The 20,788-nt window shown below is 38.5% G+C and overlaps 1 protein-coding gene across 1 annotated transcript; it reads left to right on the top strand.

The window, feature by feature from the left end:
* The first annotated feature begins 10,294 nt into the window (after positions 1-10,294).
* LOC141653418 (molybdenum cofactor sulfurase-like) lies at positions 10,295-12,481 on the top strand. Its single transcript, XM_074461180.1, has one exon. The coding sequence runs from the start codon at positions 10,615-10,617 to the stop codon at positions 12,412-12,414; it is 1,800 nt and encodes a 599-aa protein (XP_074317281.1). The 5' UTR covers positions 10,295-10,614; the 3' UTR covers positions 12,415-12,481.
* Positions 12,482-20,788: the final 8,307 nt, after the last annotated feature.

Consider the following 20,788-nt stretch of genomic DNA (forward strand, 5'->3'; position numbering starts at 1 on the left):
CGTCGGGTAAGTTGGAACCGATTGACCTATTTTATCTCAACACTATGGTCACTCGTACGATCCTGTGACTGTGGTGGACTATAGATAGGATTTACGGAAATCTATTGACCAAGAGTTCTTCCGGAAGAATTAGCTAAACAGTTGGCTTATCAATTTACAGAAATTGAGTCTTGGGATCACTTGTATCATTCTTGAGGGAGATCAATTATGCAAGTGCGAGAGTCTACATGTTTAAAATGAATTTTAAATAGACTTAAATCACCTCGATGAGTTGCTTATTTCGTTTTGTTTTTCTTCCTTTTTCAAAGTGTAGAACACAAACATTTAAACCGCTAATAACATAATGGCTGGCCGTGAGGACGACCCAATGCCAAGTGTCACATTGGACCGTGAGTCCTGGCTTCGGATCTTCATGGATCGGATGAATCGGTCTACTCGATCGAAGAATGATGGATCAAACTTCACGGATCGGGAGGCGGCATTACGGAATCCGCCATTGCGATGGGAAGCTCAAATATCCGATTGAGCCCATCCCACCAAACCCAGGCCCCACGGTGAAATTAACGAAATCGACAAGTATAACGATTTCGCCATGGAAGCGGGTGCGGTAAAGAACGTACTTGTTTTTGCAATGGAATCCAATTTGCAGAAACGCTTCATAGCTCAAAGTGCAAACAAGATTTTCACTACACTCACTAGGGAATTCTCAAAAACACCGAGAATCGTGACCTATGAGCTTACCACTCGCTTCTTTGATGCGAGACTCCGAAAGGGCCAACAGTTAGCCCACACATTCTCAGCATGATTGAGAATGTCGAGAAGTTGGAGACCTTTGATTGTAAGATCAGCGAGAACATTGTTATTGACCGCATACTTCACTCACTCCACGATGGTTATTCGCAATTTAGAGCGAATTACTATATGAATGATTTGAAGAAAACTCCCCATGAATTGCACTCCCTCCTCGTACATGCACCGAGAAGGACATGAAGTTCGGTGGGAGCATGAAACAGGATGTTCTCGTTGTGTCAAACAAGGGCAAGGGTAAGGGCAAAGTTCAGCCAGGCCTAGCAGGAGGCAAACCGAAGTTTAAGAAGTCGGGATCGGGTAAGAGTGGGCCTGGTGAGGCAAGTAACTCATCGGGCGCGACAAAGAGCAAGACCGAAAACATGGAATGCCATCATTGCCACAAGATCTGGGCATTGAGGCGTACATGTCCTGTTTATCATGAGGACATAAAAGCGGGTCGCGTTAAACCTGTTGGTATGTCTTCTCCTTCTACTTTTATTCATATGATTGAGATTAACCACGCAAGTTACGGAACTTGGGTACTTGATACTGGTTGTGGTTCTCATCTGTGTAATCATGTGCAGGGCCTCCGAAATCTCAAGCCTCTCGTAAAGGGTGAGGTTGACATGCGTGTCGGGAATGGAGCAAGAGTGGCTGCCGTCTCGAGGGGAACATATGTGATCCAACTTCCTAGCGGATTTGAGTTATCATTATATGATTGCTATTATGTACCCAGTCTTTCGAAAAACATTATTTCGGTTTCGCACTTGACAAACTTGGTTTTTCATTTGTAATTGAGAATAATACTTGCATTTTCTCTTTACACAATATGATTTATGGCAAGGCAGTCTCCATGAATGGAATTTATGTTTTAGATCAGACCACCGAAATATTACACGTAATGAATAAAAAGTTAAAGGTTGGTGACAAAGATCAAACGTATCTATGGCACTTCCGTATGGGACACATAAATGAGAACGCGTAAAACAGCTCATTAAACATGGAGCTATCTCGGCCTTTGATTTTCAATCATTTGGCACGTGTGAATCATGTCTCATCGGTAAGATGACTCGGATTTCCTTCAAAGGTGTTGGAATGCGCGCTGCTGACCTATTAGGACTCATACACACGGATGTATGTGGTCCTATGTCAATCACCGCACGAGAAGGCTATAGGTATTTCATCACTTTCACGGACGATTTAAGTAGATATGGCTATGTCTACTTAATGAAGCACAAAAGTGAATCCTTTGAGAAATTCAAGGAATACCGAAATAGGGTACAGAACCTATTAGGTAGGAAGATTAAAACACTGCGTTCGGATCGTGGTGGCGAGTATCTTTCTCACGAGTTTGATCAGCACCTAAAGGATCGTGGGATTGCCCTACGATTAACTCCACCTGGAACACCTCGGTTGAATGGTGTGTCCGAACGAAGAAATCGAACACTACTTGATATGGTTCGATCCATGATGAGTCACACCGTGTTGCCTGACTCGTTATGGGGTTATGCTCTTATGTCATTTGCTCTAATACTTAACCGAAGTCCGTCTAAAGTCTGTTGACAAGACTCCATATGAACTATGGAAGGGAACGGTCCCTAACTTGTCCTTTATACGGGTTTGGGGCTGCGAGGCTTATGTCAAGTGGAGACACGAGGATAAGCTCGGCCCGCGATCGGTCAAGACATACTTTATAGGTTATCCTAAAGGAACACTTGGTCATTACTTCTATTCGCCAACCGAACAACGTGTTTTTGTTGCGGCTAGTGCGACATTCTTAGAGAAGGAATTTCTTGAGAATGCAAAGAGTGATAGAACCTTCGACCTGTCGGAGATTCCAAAACCAAACACCGAGCAACCATTGGAGGAACCTGTTCCTTCAATCCCGGCTGCGGTGAATATTCCGGAGGAACCTAGGAGGTCGGGAAGAGTCTCTATTCCTCCGGACAGATACATTGGTATGGTCGAGGAACATGACATAGATGACGTTCTACTCTTAACGAGTAGTGAACCCGCAACCTATAAAGGTGCCATGACTAGTTCTGACTCAAAGCTATGGCTTGAGGCCATGCAATCCGAGATGGACTCCATGTATGAGAACAACGTGTGGGATCTTGTTGACTTACCTGCTAAGGTTCGTCCCCTTCAATGCAAATGGCTTTACAAGATAAAGCATTCTGTGGAAGGTCAACAAGATATCTATAAAGCACGACTAGTTGCTAAAGGTTTCACCCAAGTGCCAGGTTTGCACTACGATGAAATTTTCGCACCCGTAGTCATCTTTGCGTTCCATTCGGATTATCTTAGCGATCGCCGCTTTTCATGACTATGAAATTTGGCAAATGGACGTGAAAACCGCCTTCTTAAACGGCTTTTTGGAGGAAGAGTTGTACATGGTACAACCCGAAGGTTTCATCGATCCACAACATCCTAAGAAAGTATGCAAACTTAAGCGTTCCATTTATGGACTTAAGCAAGCATCTCGGAGTTGGAATCATCGCTTCGACCAAGTGATTAAAGAAAATGGATTTACTCGATCTGTCGAGGAACCATGTCTATATATCAAGTCGAGTGGGAGCAAGATTGTCTTCCTAATATTGTATGTTGACGACATACTCCTGATTGGGAATGACATACATCTCTTAACTTCGGTGAAAGTATGGTTGAAAAACCATTTCCAGATGAAAGATCTGGGAGAGGCACAAAGAATTCTAGGCATTCGTATCTATCGAGATAGATCACGACGGATGTTATCTCTCAGTCAGGAGTCTTACATAGACAAGGTCCTAGAGAGATTCAGCATGACTAACTCCAAGAAGGGGTTCCTTCCTATGGATCCAGGGGTGCATTTGAGCAAGTCTCAGGCACCAGAGACACCGGAAGAGAAAGAGCGCATGACACGGATTCCATATGCTTCGGCAATAGGATCAATCATGTATGCCATGATATGCACACGTCCGGACGTGGCATATGCATTGAGTATGACAAGTCGATTCCAACAGCATCCAGGTGAACCACATTGGATGGCTGTCAAGAACATTCTTAAGTACCTACGGAGGACTAAAGATTGGGCATTGACTTATGGAGGCGATCAAAAGCTATGCGCAACCGGTTACGCAGATGCTAGCTTCCAAACGGATCGAGATGACTCGAAATCTCAGTCTGGATTCGTTTTTACTCTTAATGGCGCTGCGATCCGGTGGAAGAGTTCGAAACAAACTGTTCAAGAGATTCTACGACTGAGTCCGAGTACTATGCCGCGTCTGAAGCTACAAAGGAAGCGATATGGATGCGTCAATTCTTACATGGGCTCTCTGTAGTGCCCCGGTTCGAATGACCCGATCACCATCTATTGCGACAATAGTGGTGCCATCTTCCAAGCTAAGGAGCCAAAGTCTAGCAACAAGTCTAGACATGTACAACGGAAAGCTCATCTAATCCGGGATTACGTGGAGCAAAAGGAAGTAGTGATAGAAAAGATTGCTACAGATGATAACATAGCAAATCCTCTCACTAAAGCATTACGACAAGATAAGCATGAAGGGAATGTCAATTCCATGGGAATTAAACGTGTTCCTAAGTTGTAGTACTCTTTTATGGATCAGATTCATTCTCTCTTGTACTCTATACGACATCATTGTTTTGATATTTTATATATATATATTTTGTTTGTCATGTGGATTTGTACGACAAATTTTGAACACCACAAAGTGAACTGAACGAACATTATATCTTTTCAGTCCTTAATTGCCCACATGAGCTGATAACTCTGGCAATTATTTTGTGACGTTGGTTGATGGTGGGTTCAACGAGCCATAAGTCAACCGGTTGACTGACCAATCACAGAGGCGATTTATACGGATATTTCGTAGGACACAATTGTGACATCGACGTGGAGTCCTAAATGTTTTATAACATTCGGTGCCCGGTCGTGGATAGGACCTCCATGGTGATCCTAAGAGTCGATTCTTTTGACTATCGACTGTCTCTTGAGACTAAGGCAGATTTTGGGTGACTTTGGTTTCTTTCTCACGGTCATCCGTAACAGGGGGCCAAGTAGATTTTTTCTGGGTCATTTCATGTTGTGCTTAGATCGGAAGGAGTCGAGTTGAAGGAAATATTCAGCCTTTATCAGGTACTCGATATTTCTCAGGGCCACTCGAGGAGTCAGAATCGAAATGCATGGCCATGCTCGGATACGGATTCGTTTTATCAGTTGAGTTACTCTCTAGTCGGGGAAACCACTCTAGATACAGATCGATTGTAAAATACGACCTTTGTGGATCCAGATCTGCAAATTGTTTTACATTGAGTGGGAGAAATTTTAAATGAATATGAGAATCGGTTATCGCACATACACTTGTACGGACAAGTGGGAGTTTGTTGGAGCTTGTGTCCTCCCGTTAGTGCGGATAACGTCATTGCACATACACTTGTACGGACAAGTGGGAGCTTGTTGGGGTTGGTGTCCTTAACAATTAGTGCAAGGACTTATAAACCTCTAAAAGGATCAAAGGGCATAATTTTGGTATTATTATCAGTTGATCCACGTTTATCAATAACGGTTGGCTTGCTAGATAAGTTTGACGTTATTGTCATACAGATGGCGGTGATCAACTGGTCCCTAAAAGTCACACCTATAGGATACGTTTGAGAGACGTGACGGTATGAAAATACAGTCATGTAGATGCCAAATCTGACTAACCAGTTAGTCCGAGTTATTTGACTAGTAATTAGTCAAAATGTGATGTTGAGATATTATATTTAATACGGATTAGATATCATGGGCTAAAGGCGAATTAACGATTAATTCGTAAAATTAAATATAAGCGTTTTATATTTAATTAATGTACATTGAATTAATTATACAATATCGTCTTTGTCGGACATGTATTAATACTTCAACTAACCCGTGTTATTAGTTGATGTTTTAATAGCCGATAACCGATGACGATTTATAATAAACCGCGTCATATACATTTAGCAATTTATGAGCCGGTCCACGAGGTAAAATTAAGAGGAAGTGGAAGCCCACTTCCCCATGCAAACCCACGGCTGGCCGAGGTTAACAAAAGGAGAGACTCCCTCTCCTTTTGACCTAGACAATTTCATTTTACAAAAACTAGGGTTTTGGAGACATTTTCTCTCTGAAACCTAGATCTCACATCTCGAAAACCTCACAACAAGTTCTCTCAATATTGCAAGGCAATCAGAGAACAACTTCTAGCACAAGGGCATATCTCGGACAAATCTTGGGTGCAACAATTAGGAGGAAATCTCTGTTGATTTCTGTTCTTTACGCCGCACTATAAAGGACCCGAGGTTAATTCTTGTTCCTTATCGTTTCTCTATTGTATTTATGTTTTATGACGATAATCGCATGTTAAATTTGCGTTATAGTCCTTATTTTAAAGGGTCTTATACGGATATTACCCCACAGTCTGGACAACGATCAATACCCGTTGGGGGTTGTGCTTTTCACAAACCACGCCAAATCTAATCGGGTTCTTCATCATATTGTCAAACCAAAGGACGGGACCAAAGCTATCGCGACGGCGGAAGAGCAAGAACTTTGGGACACCCTTGACGCTACTGTGCTTCAGTGGATTTATTCCACCATCACCACTGACCTATTGGAAACAATTGTCGAGGATAACTCCACGGCCATGGAAACCTGGACTCGAATTCAGGAAATCTTCCAAGACAACGCAAATTCCAGGGCAGTAACTCTAGAGCAAGACTTCTCTCATGTTTCGATGGCAGATTTTTCGTCTGTTTCAGCATACTGTCAACGTCTAAAAACACTGGCAGACCAACTTAAAAATGTTGGGTCACCCGTGACTGCGACGCGCTTGGTTCTTCAACTGGTGTCCGGCCTTACTGAGGCCTATCAACATGTTGGCACCATCATTCTCCAAGCCGTCCCTCTGCCTCCGTTTTATCGCGCACGATCTATGCTCACGCTTGAGGAAGCAAGTATTGCTAAACAAGCGGCAACAAATCCTTCCTCTGCTATGTATGTTGATGGTAAGAATGCCTCTCGTTCTGTTTCTCCTACCACGGGAAAGGGTGGTCGTAATCAGGGTAATAAGAAGAAGAAAGGAGGCAACAAGGGTGGCAAACAGAGTTCTCCCTCGGCTCCTGCTGTTTCGGCTCCTGCTGCGGCTGCTCTACAATGGCCTGGTGGATATGGGCAGTGGTCATGGCCCCCAACTCCATGGGCTATCCTCCCTGTCCTTATCCATCTAGTCCGTGGATGCGTCCACCTGTGTCTCGCTCTCAGATGGGTGTTCTTGGTACACGGCCTGCTCAGGCATATGTCTCGGCTGACGGTACTACGCCATCTCAGACTGACATAGAAGCAGCCATGTATACTTTGGGCCTCACCCCTCCTAATCCTGCTTTCTACATGGATACTGGTGCTACATCACACATGACATCGACTCCAGGTATTCTCTCGTCTTTTGCCAATTCAAGCAATACTCGTGGTATAATTGTCGGAAATGGCGAATCACTTCCAATTACCGGTTTTGGGCAAGCTACTTTACCCAAACCTCTCCCTCCCCTGGTTCTGAAAAACGCCCTCCATGCACCCAAATTAGTCAAAAACTTAATTTCAGTTAGAAAATTTACTACCGATAACTCGGTCACCGTTGAATTTGACCCATTTGGCTTTTGTGTGAAGGATCTACGGACGGGGACGAGACTCATGCGGTGTAACAGTCGGGGCGCCCTCTATCCTATTTTTGGAGCCTCAAAATCAGCCTCGTGTCAGTCGTCTTTTGCAGCTTTAGCACCCTCCCTTTGGCATGATCATTTAGGACATCCCGGGGATCCTGTTATTTCATCTCTTAAGCAAAATAAAATGATAGATTGTACTTTGAATCATTGCAAAACAATTTGTCAGACTTGTCCTCTTGGAAAACATATTCGTTTACCGTTTGCTAAATCTATTACACGTACTTTTATGCCATTTGATATTTTATATTGTAATCTTTGGTCGTCTCCCGTCCCAAGTTCATCGGGTCATCGTTATTATTTACTCATTTTGGATGACTATAGTAATTATTTGTGGACATATCCCATAGCAAAAAAATCTGCTGTCAGTGCTATATTATTAAAACTCCACAATTTTATTAAAACCCAATTTGAACGAAATATTAAGACCATACAATGTGACAATGGCACGGAATTTGTTAACGGTTTCTTCAAGACTTATTGCGCACAACACGGGCTGGATTTCCGCCTATCTTGTCCGCATACTTCTTCGCAAAACGGAAAAGCCGAACGCAAACTTCGCTCTATAAATAACATTGTACGGACCTTGCTCTTTCACGCAGCTATACCCGTCTCATTCTGGCATCACGCCTTGGAAATGGCCACATATCTTTCGAATATTTTACCAAGTAAAGTCTTAGCTTATCAATCCCCTCTTTCCAGGCTTTATTTACGTGACCCGTCTTACAGTCACCTTAAGGTTTTTGGTTGTTTATGTTTTCCTCTTGTTCCAGCCACGACAATTAATAAACTGCAACCACGGTCTCGACCATGTGTCTTTCTTGGCTATCCATCCAATCATCGTCGCTTCGAACGACTATGCGGGGCACCCCGAAACCTAAACGATATATGTCATCCGTATTGGGCTAGGATCTGTCTTGGGCCTTATTAGGTCATTTTATATTAGGTCTTAGAGAGTATTATATAAACTCTCTAAGCCTCTCCCTAGCAGTCATGCTTATCATACCGTCTGAATCTGTAATCTGAAAACTCCTCACACATTAATAAAACTCTCTCCCTTATGCCCTTTGGACGTAGCTAACACACGTTAGTAAACCACGTAAATCCGTGCATTACTTTCTTTATTATTTTTATCTGTCTTTCTTGCTTCTGTTATAACAAAATGGTTTTCAAAAATAGCCAATAAAAAATGTTACTCCATGTGTTTTTCAATTTAACCACTATCATATTTCAATATGTTCAGTTTTTACTTTAAATGTCTTTAATATCTCTCAAAATATATGAATAAATATACTTAATTATATAAAAAGCTTTTTAACACAGGAAATTAAAGAACATATTCCGTAACTTTTATAATCTTTAGATTACAAGTTCTATTATAAGATCGTCGTATGTATGACGAGAATAACGTGACCACTTTTTGTTAAATAGAGTGGTCCTTTTTAAGTTAATAGTGACACTTTTTATGACTAAAAAATGATCGTTTTTTTTCTAAGTGGTGTTAGAGGATAAATCGATTTTGGGACTTCAACCATCATATTAAGGTTTTGGTTGAGATGGTTCATCTAAGTATCTAGCATGGTTCATCCAAGTATCTAACATGGTATCAGAGCCATGTGACTAAAAGGTCATAGATTCAAATCTCACCGTCCACCATTTCTAAAGTAGAATATTAAGTACAAGGTATGGGGAGGCTGCAGTTGCATCCACGCTTTAAGCCCAACATGCATTCGTGAGAAAGGCTTATTAGAGTGTAAAATCGATCTTGGACTTCAACTATCAGTTTAAGTTTTTGGTTTGGATGGTTTCTTGAAAAGTAGTCACTATTTATCAAAAAATGGTTACTTTTTACAAAAAGACACGAAAAATACCGTCGTAAAAAATTGATGTCTTTAAATTAATGTATTTATAAAAACAGAAATTAAAGATGTGCAGATAGTCCACGTAACACCGTTTTAATCCTGAAGGCTGAATGACAATGAGGTCTATGTTGGAACATAAATTCTCATTATAGACGGGAGATATTCGTCTATAATTATAGACGGGTCATATATTCATCCACTTTAAGTATAAGATATTAACAAGTTGTATGCTGAGCTCAAAAATATTACTACTTTAAGCATATTTGATCCGTTTTTTATTTTAGACGGATATATAGTGAGACTAATTGATGTTGAAAAAGGTTGCTAATTATGAGGCTTAAAGGTCAAAGTTTATTACATTGACTTCGTCAACTTCATAAATAAATCACTTGTCAATCATACATTCATAGATCATAGTAGCAGTCAGTTTCCTAGTTTCCCTTTTTGTCGAGTAATAATAATTGTAATTAGAGACTACTACCCTATTCCTTTGTGAGATATGACATGAATAGTGAGGGAGCCACGATTTTTTGTTAGGGGACGGAAAATTTTATTAAAGGTGAACTGATAATGGTCTAAAATAAACCTCGAAAAAAACAAAAAATTTTAACTAACAAATTTGAAAATTTCAATAACAAACGAGGTCGAACGCCCCTATTAGCCCTCCCTAAATCCGCCATTGGACATGAGAGACCAACTTGTTAACTTACACTTATGTGATATTTATAAATGATTGTAACATTCAGAAAATATAATATCATAAAAGTCAAATAAAAACAATAAGCATATACTAATAAAAACGATTACTAATTTGAAATATGATAGTTTTCGTAGTGTTGTTTTTTTCCAATTCTTTCGTGTAATATTCTTATATTTTACATTAGAATCAAAGAAGTAGCAACCTATTTTGAAAACAATTCTCCTTGTTGTAAGGTAGGAAAGTAGAATTCTTTCGGTTCATTTTCTCCATTTTTTGTTCATTTTCTCTAACAACTTTAATTTAATACTACTTCGTAAATTATTTCTCTCACACCATCATTCATTACGTAAAATTGTAATCTTTAAATCGTTCTAGAATAAAATCATAACTGCCGCTAGAAAATTAAGAGGATTTAAGTTGGTATAACATACCCAATAAAAGAGGGAATACACCTAGGATGAATGCTTATTAGATTTTACATATAAGTATATAAGTCATGAATAGAGCAAAGAAGCAACCAAAAACATGACAACTCCAAATGTAAAAGAAGTCATAAAATCATCTTGCAAATGCCATTATTGTTGTTTTACTCCTCTCTTAAGCTATCCAAATTCCTTAGATCATCAAACTTCAACAAATATTACAACAAATTCATCAACATTTCAATATGATTTTGCAACTGCCACAATTACCTCACTTTACCCTCATACTCAATTCACAAACCCTGAATCTCTCCCTACTTTACAACAATCCTTTAGAAGATTCACTTCTTCCTTTCCTCAATACCTTAATACTGTTGAAGTTGATCAAATTCGCGCTATCGACTATCCACATCTTTCAAAATCTTCCAATATTACCCTTGATTACTTTGGACATGCCCTCTTCTCCTATACTCAACAACAAGGTGATGATGACCAAGAGTTTGTAGCATCATCTTCATCTATGACAACTCGACCGCGACCAAAACTAGGTCGTTTTGAGGTTTCACACAAGGCAAAGGAACCCTCTTGTGGTGAAATTGAGACAAGTTTTGAGTCTAAGCTTAAGAGAAGAATTATGAAGTACTTAAACATATTAGAAGATGATTACTCCATGTACTATACAGCTACCCAAACGACTGCGTTTCGGGTTGTTGGTGAGTCTTACCCTTTTAAGTCTAACAAAAAACTTGTAACTGTTTATGATCATGAAAATGAAGCGGTTGAAGCCATGATTGAGAGCTCCAAGAACAGGGGAGCTCGAGTTTCGAAGGCCGAATTCAAGTGGCCTAAGTTGAAGATTCATTGTAAGAAATTAGAGGAAATGGTGTTAGGAAATGGTAATAATAATAATGGCATTAATAATAATAAAAAGAAGAAATTAAATAAAGGGTTGTTTGTTTTTCCAATTCAATCAAGAATTAGTGGAGCAAGATACTCTTATCAATGGATGAGTATGGCAAGGGAAAATGGTTGGCATGTGTTGCTTGATGCTACTTCACTTGGTCCTAAAGATATGGACACCTTAGGTTTATCCTTATTTCAACCCGATTTTCTAATTTGTACATTTTATAAGGTTTTTGGTGATGATCCATCCGGGTTCGCTTGCCTACTAGTCAAGAAATCGAATCCCTCGGTATTAAACCAATCCAATTTTTGGTCTACTCGAGGGATTGTTACCCTGATTGACAATAGTCATCATGAGGGTACAAGTACAACCCTCGATGACCAGGAAAACTCAGGTCACCAAAGTGAAATTTCTAATACTGGTCAATGTGATATTATCGAGTGTAAGGCATTGGACCATGCCGATTCACTAGGACTAGCTCTAATTAGTACTAGGACTAGGTGTCTAGTGAATTGGATAGCAAATGCATTGTTAGCTCTTAATCACCCTCATGCGGATAAAAATGTTCAACTAATCCAAGTTTACGGTCCTAGGGTGAGATTCGATAGAGGACCGGCCTTTGCATTCAATGTTTACGATTGGAAAGGCGAAAAAGTTGATCCATTGCTAGTACAAAAACTTGCTGATAGAAATGGGATTTCACTTGGATATGGTTGCTTAAAGCATTTATGGTTCTCGGATCGATATGAAGATGAAAGAAATAAAGTTATGGATAAGAAGAAGAAGAAAGAAAGGGAAGTGAAAAGCTTTAAAGGGAAGAGAAGTGAAAAGGTAAAAAATGAAATTACAGTTGTTACGGTAACTCTTGGTTTCTTAACAAATTTTGAAGATGTGTATAGAGTTTGGGAATTTGTTGCAAAGTTCTTAGATGCTGATTTTGTTGAGAAGGAGAGATGGAGATATACTGCCCTTAATCAGAAAACTATTCATATACTATGAATTAATTGTAAGATTATGTCACAACATTCAACTATTTTTTTTTGGCTCTTGATTGACCCATTAGAAAGCTTTGTTTTTTTTTTTTTGGGTGACGAGGGGTTGAATCCCCAACATACACGCAATACCCCCGCAAACCACGTGTGTCATGTAAAGACATCCTTTAGGATGACAGTGAATCGCAAAGACTCACGTGAGTGAGTCGAACAGGAACCTCTCGATTCGCCATTTGCAACGCTTTTGAAAGATTTCAAACTCCACTACACCCAAGCCACTTTGGTTAGAAAGCTTTGTTGTTGTTTACGTAAATATTTACATTTGCTTAGGTATGTATAGACTTATAGCAATAATAGTCGAAGGGTGACCCGTGGCCATAACCCTGCTTAATATAGTGTCAATTTTTTTTTATGTTTAATTCAGATGAACCGAATAAATTTTGTACTTTCACAGAACAAATAGCAGAGGCGTTTTAACTTTTGATGTTATTCTTTTTCTAATTGGACCTACATTAAACTAAATTTTTTTTTTTTTGTGTAACCATTCGGTACAGTTCATAGTCGAGCCGGTTATGGCCATTAGGGTGGCAAGACTCTCCCCGTAAGATTTAACATTATTGTTGCATTTAAAGGCGCTCAAACCCAAAAATTCTAATTAAGTTAAAACAAGTATTTAACGGTTGATCTAAGCGCTTATAATATCAAACTAATTAATTAAAGTGTAGTACCACATCATCTTTTGACATCCACATGTTAGAATGTTAGATGAGCAATGCTATATACCTTCTCTCTCTGACCAAATATATTATAAAATCACGATGATCTTTAGAGATTTTATTTTCAATACTCTTAGCAATTTTGGTTGATACATTTAAAATCCGATTTTTAAAGTAGGTTTTATTTGACTCAAAATTTCGTTTGGCATGCATTTTATTTTTTTTGTAAGCGTTTGACAAATAAATTATTTAACCAAATAAGCTACATAAAATGAAATGTTACCTAGAATAGCATTTGAGATTTCAGATACCTGATTTGATTTGTTTTTCCATTTTTACTCCTTAAATTTATACTATTAAATAATTATCATATCCTTTTACGTCATTTCATCAAAATCAGTTATCTTTTCAGTTCGTTTGCCAAACACTTTTTTATATAATCAGCTACCTTATCGTTCTAGTTTTTAGTTTTCAATTACCTTATCAATTAGATTAAATTTTTTTTACTACCTTTTCGTGTTTAACTAGAGTTGGCATAAAAGGCGCGCGGTGGTAGCGGCGGCAAGGGCGGCCACGACCACGACACGGCCCGAGCCGGTGAGAAAATCGAGGAAGCACGGGCACGGCACGACTGGGCTTGAGACGGACTCCGACGCGATTTTCTTCAGAAATCCGTGCCCATGCACGGCACGGCCCAAGCACGGTGGAGCCCGGCACGCACCAGGCCCGCCCGGCCCAAAAAAATAGCCCGGTGATCATCATTTATTAAACAAAAAGTACACTAATATTTAATAAAATATATATTTAAACCATTAATCATCATTTATTAAACAAAAACTACATTAATATTTAATAAAATATATATTTAAACTATTAATCATCATTTTTTTTGGTCAATCGAAGCGCGCACTTAGTCGCATTACAATAGAGGGCAAGGGGGATTCGAACCTGGGACCTATTGTCCACAATACCTCTGTCTTAACCACTAGACTAAGACATCATTTATTAAACAAAAAGTACTAAAAATATATCAATTATATAACATTTTTTTTAAAATAAAAAAAATATTAAAGCACATGGGCCGGCCCACGGACAAGGCACGAAAAGGCCATGGGCCAGGCACGGCCCGAGCACGAAAATGATCGTGCCTTCAGCGGGCCGCGATTTAGGTTTGGATTAGTGGGCCTGGCACGGCACGACCTGAGGAGCCCAATATTCGTGCCTGAGCTGGGCCAATTTGGGAGGAAGGCATTGCCTACTCTGGTACTTTCAGCTACCTTTTCTTAGTTTTACCAAACAGAGCCTTAGACCCTGTTTGGTAATCAGCAGATTAATATTAGCAGAAGCAGATTGGTCAAGTAGATTATAAATGACAGATTGGATTAACAGGTTTGACTAGTATATTTTAATTAACAGATGTACTAGAAGTGTTTGGTAATTAGCAGATTTTGGTTAATAGGTTGTTGTATCCTTGTGTAAATTGTTGACGAATTCATATTTCACAATCTACTAATGTGAATATGCTGGGTGGAGCAGCATATTGGAAAACAGTAGATTGAGCTCCAATCTACTCTTTCAATATGCCATTTACCAAACACTCAAAATATTGTTGAGTTTATGGATTCAAGTACCTAAGAGGGGGAGGGGTGAATTAGGTACTATTTTAAAATTTTTAACCAAACTTAACTGATTTAAGTTAGTCAAATGAAATGTCTCAAGTATCTAACAAACACCCCTTTTAAATGAAAGTTAAAAGGCGTATTGTTGAACTGACTAGAGCAACAGTGAGACAGACTGTTACTGATGGCTTTGCAAATGTTATATTAAAAATGATGAATGAGTTTAGCTTAAGATCTCAACTTAAATCTCTATTGTTTAAAGATAAGTTGATGAACAATGTTAAGAGAAAATGGATACATCAATTAAATAAAATGATTAAGTGTGTATCACGGAAGCTCGAAGAAAACGAGTATTGAAATATGAGTATTTGCTGAAGTCTGAAGATAACAATGGTTCTGACTGTTGCTATTCGTCTTAGCATATGAAGTACAAGCTACAGAACGAATGTGACAATATATAGAACTGTTACTCAAGAGTAAAGCAAATAACAAAACTTAACAAAACAAGTAAATAAGTTGCAGCGGAATAAAAAGCGAAGAGATAAACAACACAACGATTTTGAATTGGTTCGGCCGACACTCTAAAGGCCTACGTCCAATCTTCTTTTATTGATAAGTGATGTAATCTACTCCGACTACTTTGAAACACTAACAACAAAAGGACCAACAACCTACTCCGGTTGCGACACAAGTTCTAAGACTACTCCGTCTATGAACTACCAACAATCTACTCCGGTTGCCACACGAGTTAGAGGACTACTCCGTCCTAGAACTCAACAACTCACAACCTACTCCGGTTGCCAAAAGAGTTAAAGGACTACTCCGTCCTAGAACTCAACACTCTAACTTAGAACGTTTACAAGGATCAAGTTTCCACGGACGGATTCTTTAACAAGAATTGATATGGACAACTTACAAGATCAAACGGTTCATAAGTGAAAGAGTTTAATACTTAAAGCAACAGTTACTGTGATTGTAACACTTGAAGGCTTTGAAAGCTTTGCAAAATATCAAAACGATTTGAAAACTTGAAAACTATTTTGCAAACTCTACACTCTAACTAGAATGTTTACAAACCAAGTTTCGTTAGACTGATTCTTAAAAAGAATTGAGAAGGACAACTTATTGGTTCAAACGATTTCTAGATGAGAGGATACAACACTGTGAAGTAACAGTGATTTCGACTGACACAACTAAAGACTTAAAAGATTTTTACAAAGAAAATTTCGAGTTCTTAAAAACTGATTTTGCAAAAAATACTTTTGATTTATCTGAAAAGTCTTGCTTTCAAGGTGAGGAGAAGGGTTCCTTTTATAGAGGAGGCACACAAGAGGAGGCAAGCTAGGATTTGTGAGTCAAAGGTCTTCACATGTGATGAAGACCAACACTTCCCCAAACTTGCACAAAAGAAGGTACTTTTATTGAGAGGCAAAAGAAGAAAATAAGGTTTGTAATTATCCAAAAGAAGCCTTTGATTTTTCAGAAAACAAAGAGTGGAAAACAAGTCACACGATGACAAGCTTTCACAAAAATGGCAAAAAGCAAACTTTGTTTTATAAAAGACCAAGGAGACAAATTGGCACAAAGAGGAAACAATTTGAATTGATAATTAGCTAAACCTTTTCCTTTTTCTAGAAACCCAAATCTTTAGAGAAGAAATCTGAAAGTTGTTAATTAAATCCAAGCCATTTAAAAAGATAAAAAGGATTTTCGAAAGATGAACTCGAGTTTCAAGTGTTGCAGACCATGGTAACAGTCCAGGCTATTGTTAATTGCAAGAGTAACATTAGTCTTGACTGTTGTTGTGTTTAAATACAGTACTCCCTAACTTGTACATTAGATGACACAATTGACTCTAAATCTTGGGTAGCAAATTATCAACCATTCTTGACTTTGACATTGATTAATTCTTGCTTGAGGAGGTGCATTATTCCTGAAATGGTACACTTAGAAACAAGATTAAATTGGGCATGTCATCATCAACAAATATGTCCTAACAAATTCCCCCTTTGATGATGACAAGCCCCATAAAATTAATGTTCCCATTGAGTTCCCCTTAAGTGGTCAGTCCAAGATAAATCATGAGAGTAGAAATAAGAGCAATGTAGACTTAAGAAACACACAAAGCCTAGAACACGATTACGAACATATATAGTCCACCACATAGCAAGAGTTTAATCAATAAGCAAGTAGAAAGAACATGAATTTTCCCTTTTCCCCCTCTTGACATCATCAAAAGGTAAGAGGCTACCCCCGGATACAGAATAATCATGCATGAGACGTCACATGAAAGACAACCATGGTTGCATCATAATAACAAGGTCAACACAAAGCAAATGTTTAAACATGAGTTCAAACACAAAGTTCAACAAGGCTAAACCATAGTTTAATGAGTACACCACCGAATGATAATGAGAGAGGGACAAGAGGTGTAAGGCAAAAGACAAGTTTGATTATGGGCAAATTTAGGGTGCGGAAGTTTGGTCATCGTTTTTGTGGATAATAAAGAGGATTTCAAAATGGTTGAGGCTTTGACAATGAAAGTCTGAGTCACAGTCATCTCTACTGTTGCATTGGACTTTGTACATATTTGAAACCACCAAGGTATGCACCAAATAAGGTTCTCAACATATGATGAAGGAACATCAACTTCTTGTATTTTTCTTTCATATCATGAAATTTTTGACAAATTTGATCTTGACCTCTGAGCGTAGCAACAATTGCATACACTGTTGCTTTCCTTTCTACTTTGACCTTTGAGCATAGCAAAAGTCGCATACACTGTTGCTTTCCTTTATACTTCCCCCAATTTTCGCCTTACTACTTTCTTCAAGAAATTCATCCTCAATGCTTCTATATGTTTTCCAATAATTACAATCACTTTGACATTTCGCATATTGCCTTCCCATTTCTTTCCACCATTTTTTTTGGGTTATTCTATGAGAATAATCCAAACTATGACTACCCTTCTCATATTAATCCATGCTTAAGTTTAACTGAGAAAAATCCGAACTTCTGCATCATTTATCTTTCATTGAACTTAGCCTAATTTTAACCTGTTACAACGGGTAAACTATCAGGTCATAAGGCAAGGCAGTGGTCCCATTTTTTGTTCTTAATCTTCCTGAATAACTTTCCCAGTATTCTTCTTCTCCCTCCATTCTTCCTTCATTTTCATTGTACTTCCTTCAAATATTTTTCTACATTTTCAATTCTCACTTCTATTTTTTAATTATTTCCTTACACTATTGTTTGAAGTTGTTAATTAAAATGAAGACTCCTAGTTTTTCATTAAACTCAAAAAGACGAAGATTAGATTAGACTATTGGATGGTATCCCTTCCCATTCAACTGATTGCTTTGACCTGTGTCATCTTCGTTTTCATGTTCCTCAAAATCGTCATCTTCAAAATCAATGTCAGGATCATCATAAACGAAGATTAGATTGGACGAATGATGAAAACACAATGTCCCTTTTTTCTTCTTCCTCTTCCCAGGCCTATTTCCTAATAAAGAAGTCTCTCCCCTCCAAAAACATAAACCCTAAATCAATTTCCCCCAAATCAATTTCCAGTTTCCCCCAAATCAACCACGCAACAATGTCGATCAGTATCCGGAAGGCAAACACGCGACTACCACCAGAAATAAATCGCGTATTATACGTAAGGAATCTTCCATTCGATATAACAAGTTTAAGAAATGTACAATATTTTTTGAAATACCGTGTCAATCATTTGTCGGGTTTGTTGTATTATCAGCCTACCAAGATGAATAAGAAGCTGATAAAAGGAAGAGGAGATTACTAAAAATGCAGGAGAAATACAACGAATGATGATGATAATTGATTGGTTAATTGAGATCTTTTATGTAACTTGGTAATTTGGGGTTTAATTGGCCTTTGGTCTGAGCAATGTAATGTTATACTTTATAGATGAATTGGATGGTTTTGAATTTAGTGGTTAATTAAAGGAGTTTTGAAATTGATTAAAGGAGTACCTGTTTACTTGAAAAAAAAAAAAAAAAACCGGTTATACAGGTACCCCTTCTAATGGTGCAATGCAAGATAAATGATGCGGAAGCTCGGATTTTTCTCGGTTAAACTTAAGCATGGATTAATATGAGAAGGGCAGCCATAGTTTGGATTATTCCCATAAAATAACCCTTTTTTTTCTCTTTTTCTCCATTTTTCCAACCAACTTCAATTTTCAATTTCATCTATCTCCGTTTTTCTAACCAACTTCCCAATCATCTCTTGATGCATATGTAGAGCATGTAGTTGTTTGGTTTTTTGTTTCACATAGACCTTTGCAACATAAGTGAATTGAATGTGAAGGAGTGAGGTCTTTGGGTATTGAAAATGAAAGATTGTGAGCAATTTGAAGAGTATAAGAGACATCCATTTGAAGGTGGTTGAAAGGGTTGGTATTCGGATTGATTTGAGAGGGGATGTGTCCTCATTTAATAGGGTATGTACCACTAAACACAAGACTAGACATGCGGTTGAGTGATTATTAAGTACAAACACGGTTTATCAATTATGGACATAACATGGAATGAATAAACTAGAATAAAAGATAGCAAACCCGTTCTAGTCAATCATATGAGGGATTAGTTAAATTCACACAAAGACTACATGCAATTAATTAAACCAATTTGTAACCTAAGTTTTTCAAATTGTTCTCTTGCAAGTGGTTTAGTAAATATGCCGGCAATGTGATCTTCGGTTTTGCAAGAAATAAGTTTAATATGCCCTTTTTCTACGTGATCACGAATAAAATGGTGACGAATCGCAATATGCTTAGTCTTAGAATGTTGAATCGGATTTTTAAAAATATTTATTGCACTCGTATTATCACACATTATGGGAACGGAGTCAAAAATAATTCCAAAGTCAAGAAGTTGTTGTCTTACCCAAAGAAGTTGAGAACAACAATGTGCGGCGCTAACGTACTCACTTTCGGCCGTTGAAAGAGCAACCGTATTTTGTTTCTTTGAGCCCCATGAAATGAGACAAGGACCCAAGAATGTTGCAATCTCGGATGTACTCTTTCGATCTACCGTGCAACCCGCATAATCCGCATCGGAAAAATCTATAAGATCAAATGGACAATATAAGGGGTACCACAAGTAGAGATCTTGTGTTCCAATCAAATACCGAAGAATTCGTTTAATGGTTTTAAAATTGGATTCTTTCGGATTTGCTTGGAACCTAGCACATAAACAAACACTAAAGAGAATGTCGGGACGACTTGCGGTCAAGTAAAGAAGTGAGCCTATCATACCTCTATACACCTTTTCACTAACATTCTTACCGAGTTCATCTTTGTCCAATTTGGACCCGACTACCATAGGTGTATCATGAGACTTACCATTAGTCATCCCAAATTTCTTAAGCATTTTCTCAATGTACTTTTGTTGATGGATCATGATTCCATCCTTTTATTGCTTGATTTAGAGCCCAATGAAAAATTCTAGCTCACCAATCATTGTCCTTAAAGCCCGGTGGTTGCTCCACAAAGACATCCTCTTCCAAATATCCATTTAAGAAAGCGGTTTTAACATCCATTTGGAAAAGTTTAATGCCTTTGTGAGCCGCAAAAGCTATAAGTAATCGTATGGCCTCAAGTCTAGCTACCGGTGCATAGGTTTCATCGTAATCAATACCCTCTTGTTGATTATAACCTTGCATCACTAGTCTAGCCTTGTTCCTTACGATTTCTCCCGAGTCATCAAGCTTATTGCAAAAGACCCATCTAGTACCAATGACGGTACGATTGGATGGTCTAGGGACTAAGTGCCATACCTCATTCCTCTTGAATTGATTGAGTTCTTCTTGCATAGCTATTAACCAGTCAGCATCAGTCAAGGCGACTGTTACATTGGCTGGTTCAACTTGAGAAAGAAAGGCATTGTGAGCACAATACTCATCAAGATAGGCAAGATTGTTGAGAGATGATCTTGTTCGAATTCCAGAGTTGAGATCGCTTGTGAGATTTGAAAGTGGATGAGAGCTTTGATGTTTCCACTTCTTTGGAACAATGGTTTCT

This window comes from Silene latifolia, chromosome 4 (assembly GCF_048544455.1).
Source record: "Silene latifolia isolate original U9 population chromosome 4, ASM4854445v1, whole genome shotgun sequence".
NCBI lineage: Eukaryota > Viridiplantae > Streptophyta > Magnoliopsida > Caryophyllales > Caryophyllaceae > Silene > Silene latifolia.

What these genes read in the sequence shown, in the direction of transcription:
- LOC141653418 (XM_074461180.1), top strand. Translation starts at nt 10,615, where the DNA reads ATGACAACTCCAAATGTAAAAGAAGTCATAAAATCATCTTGCAAATGC.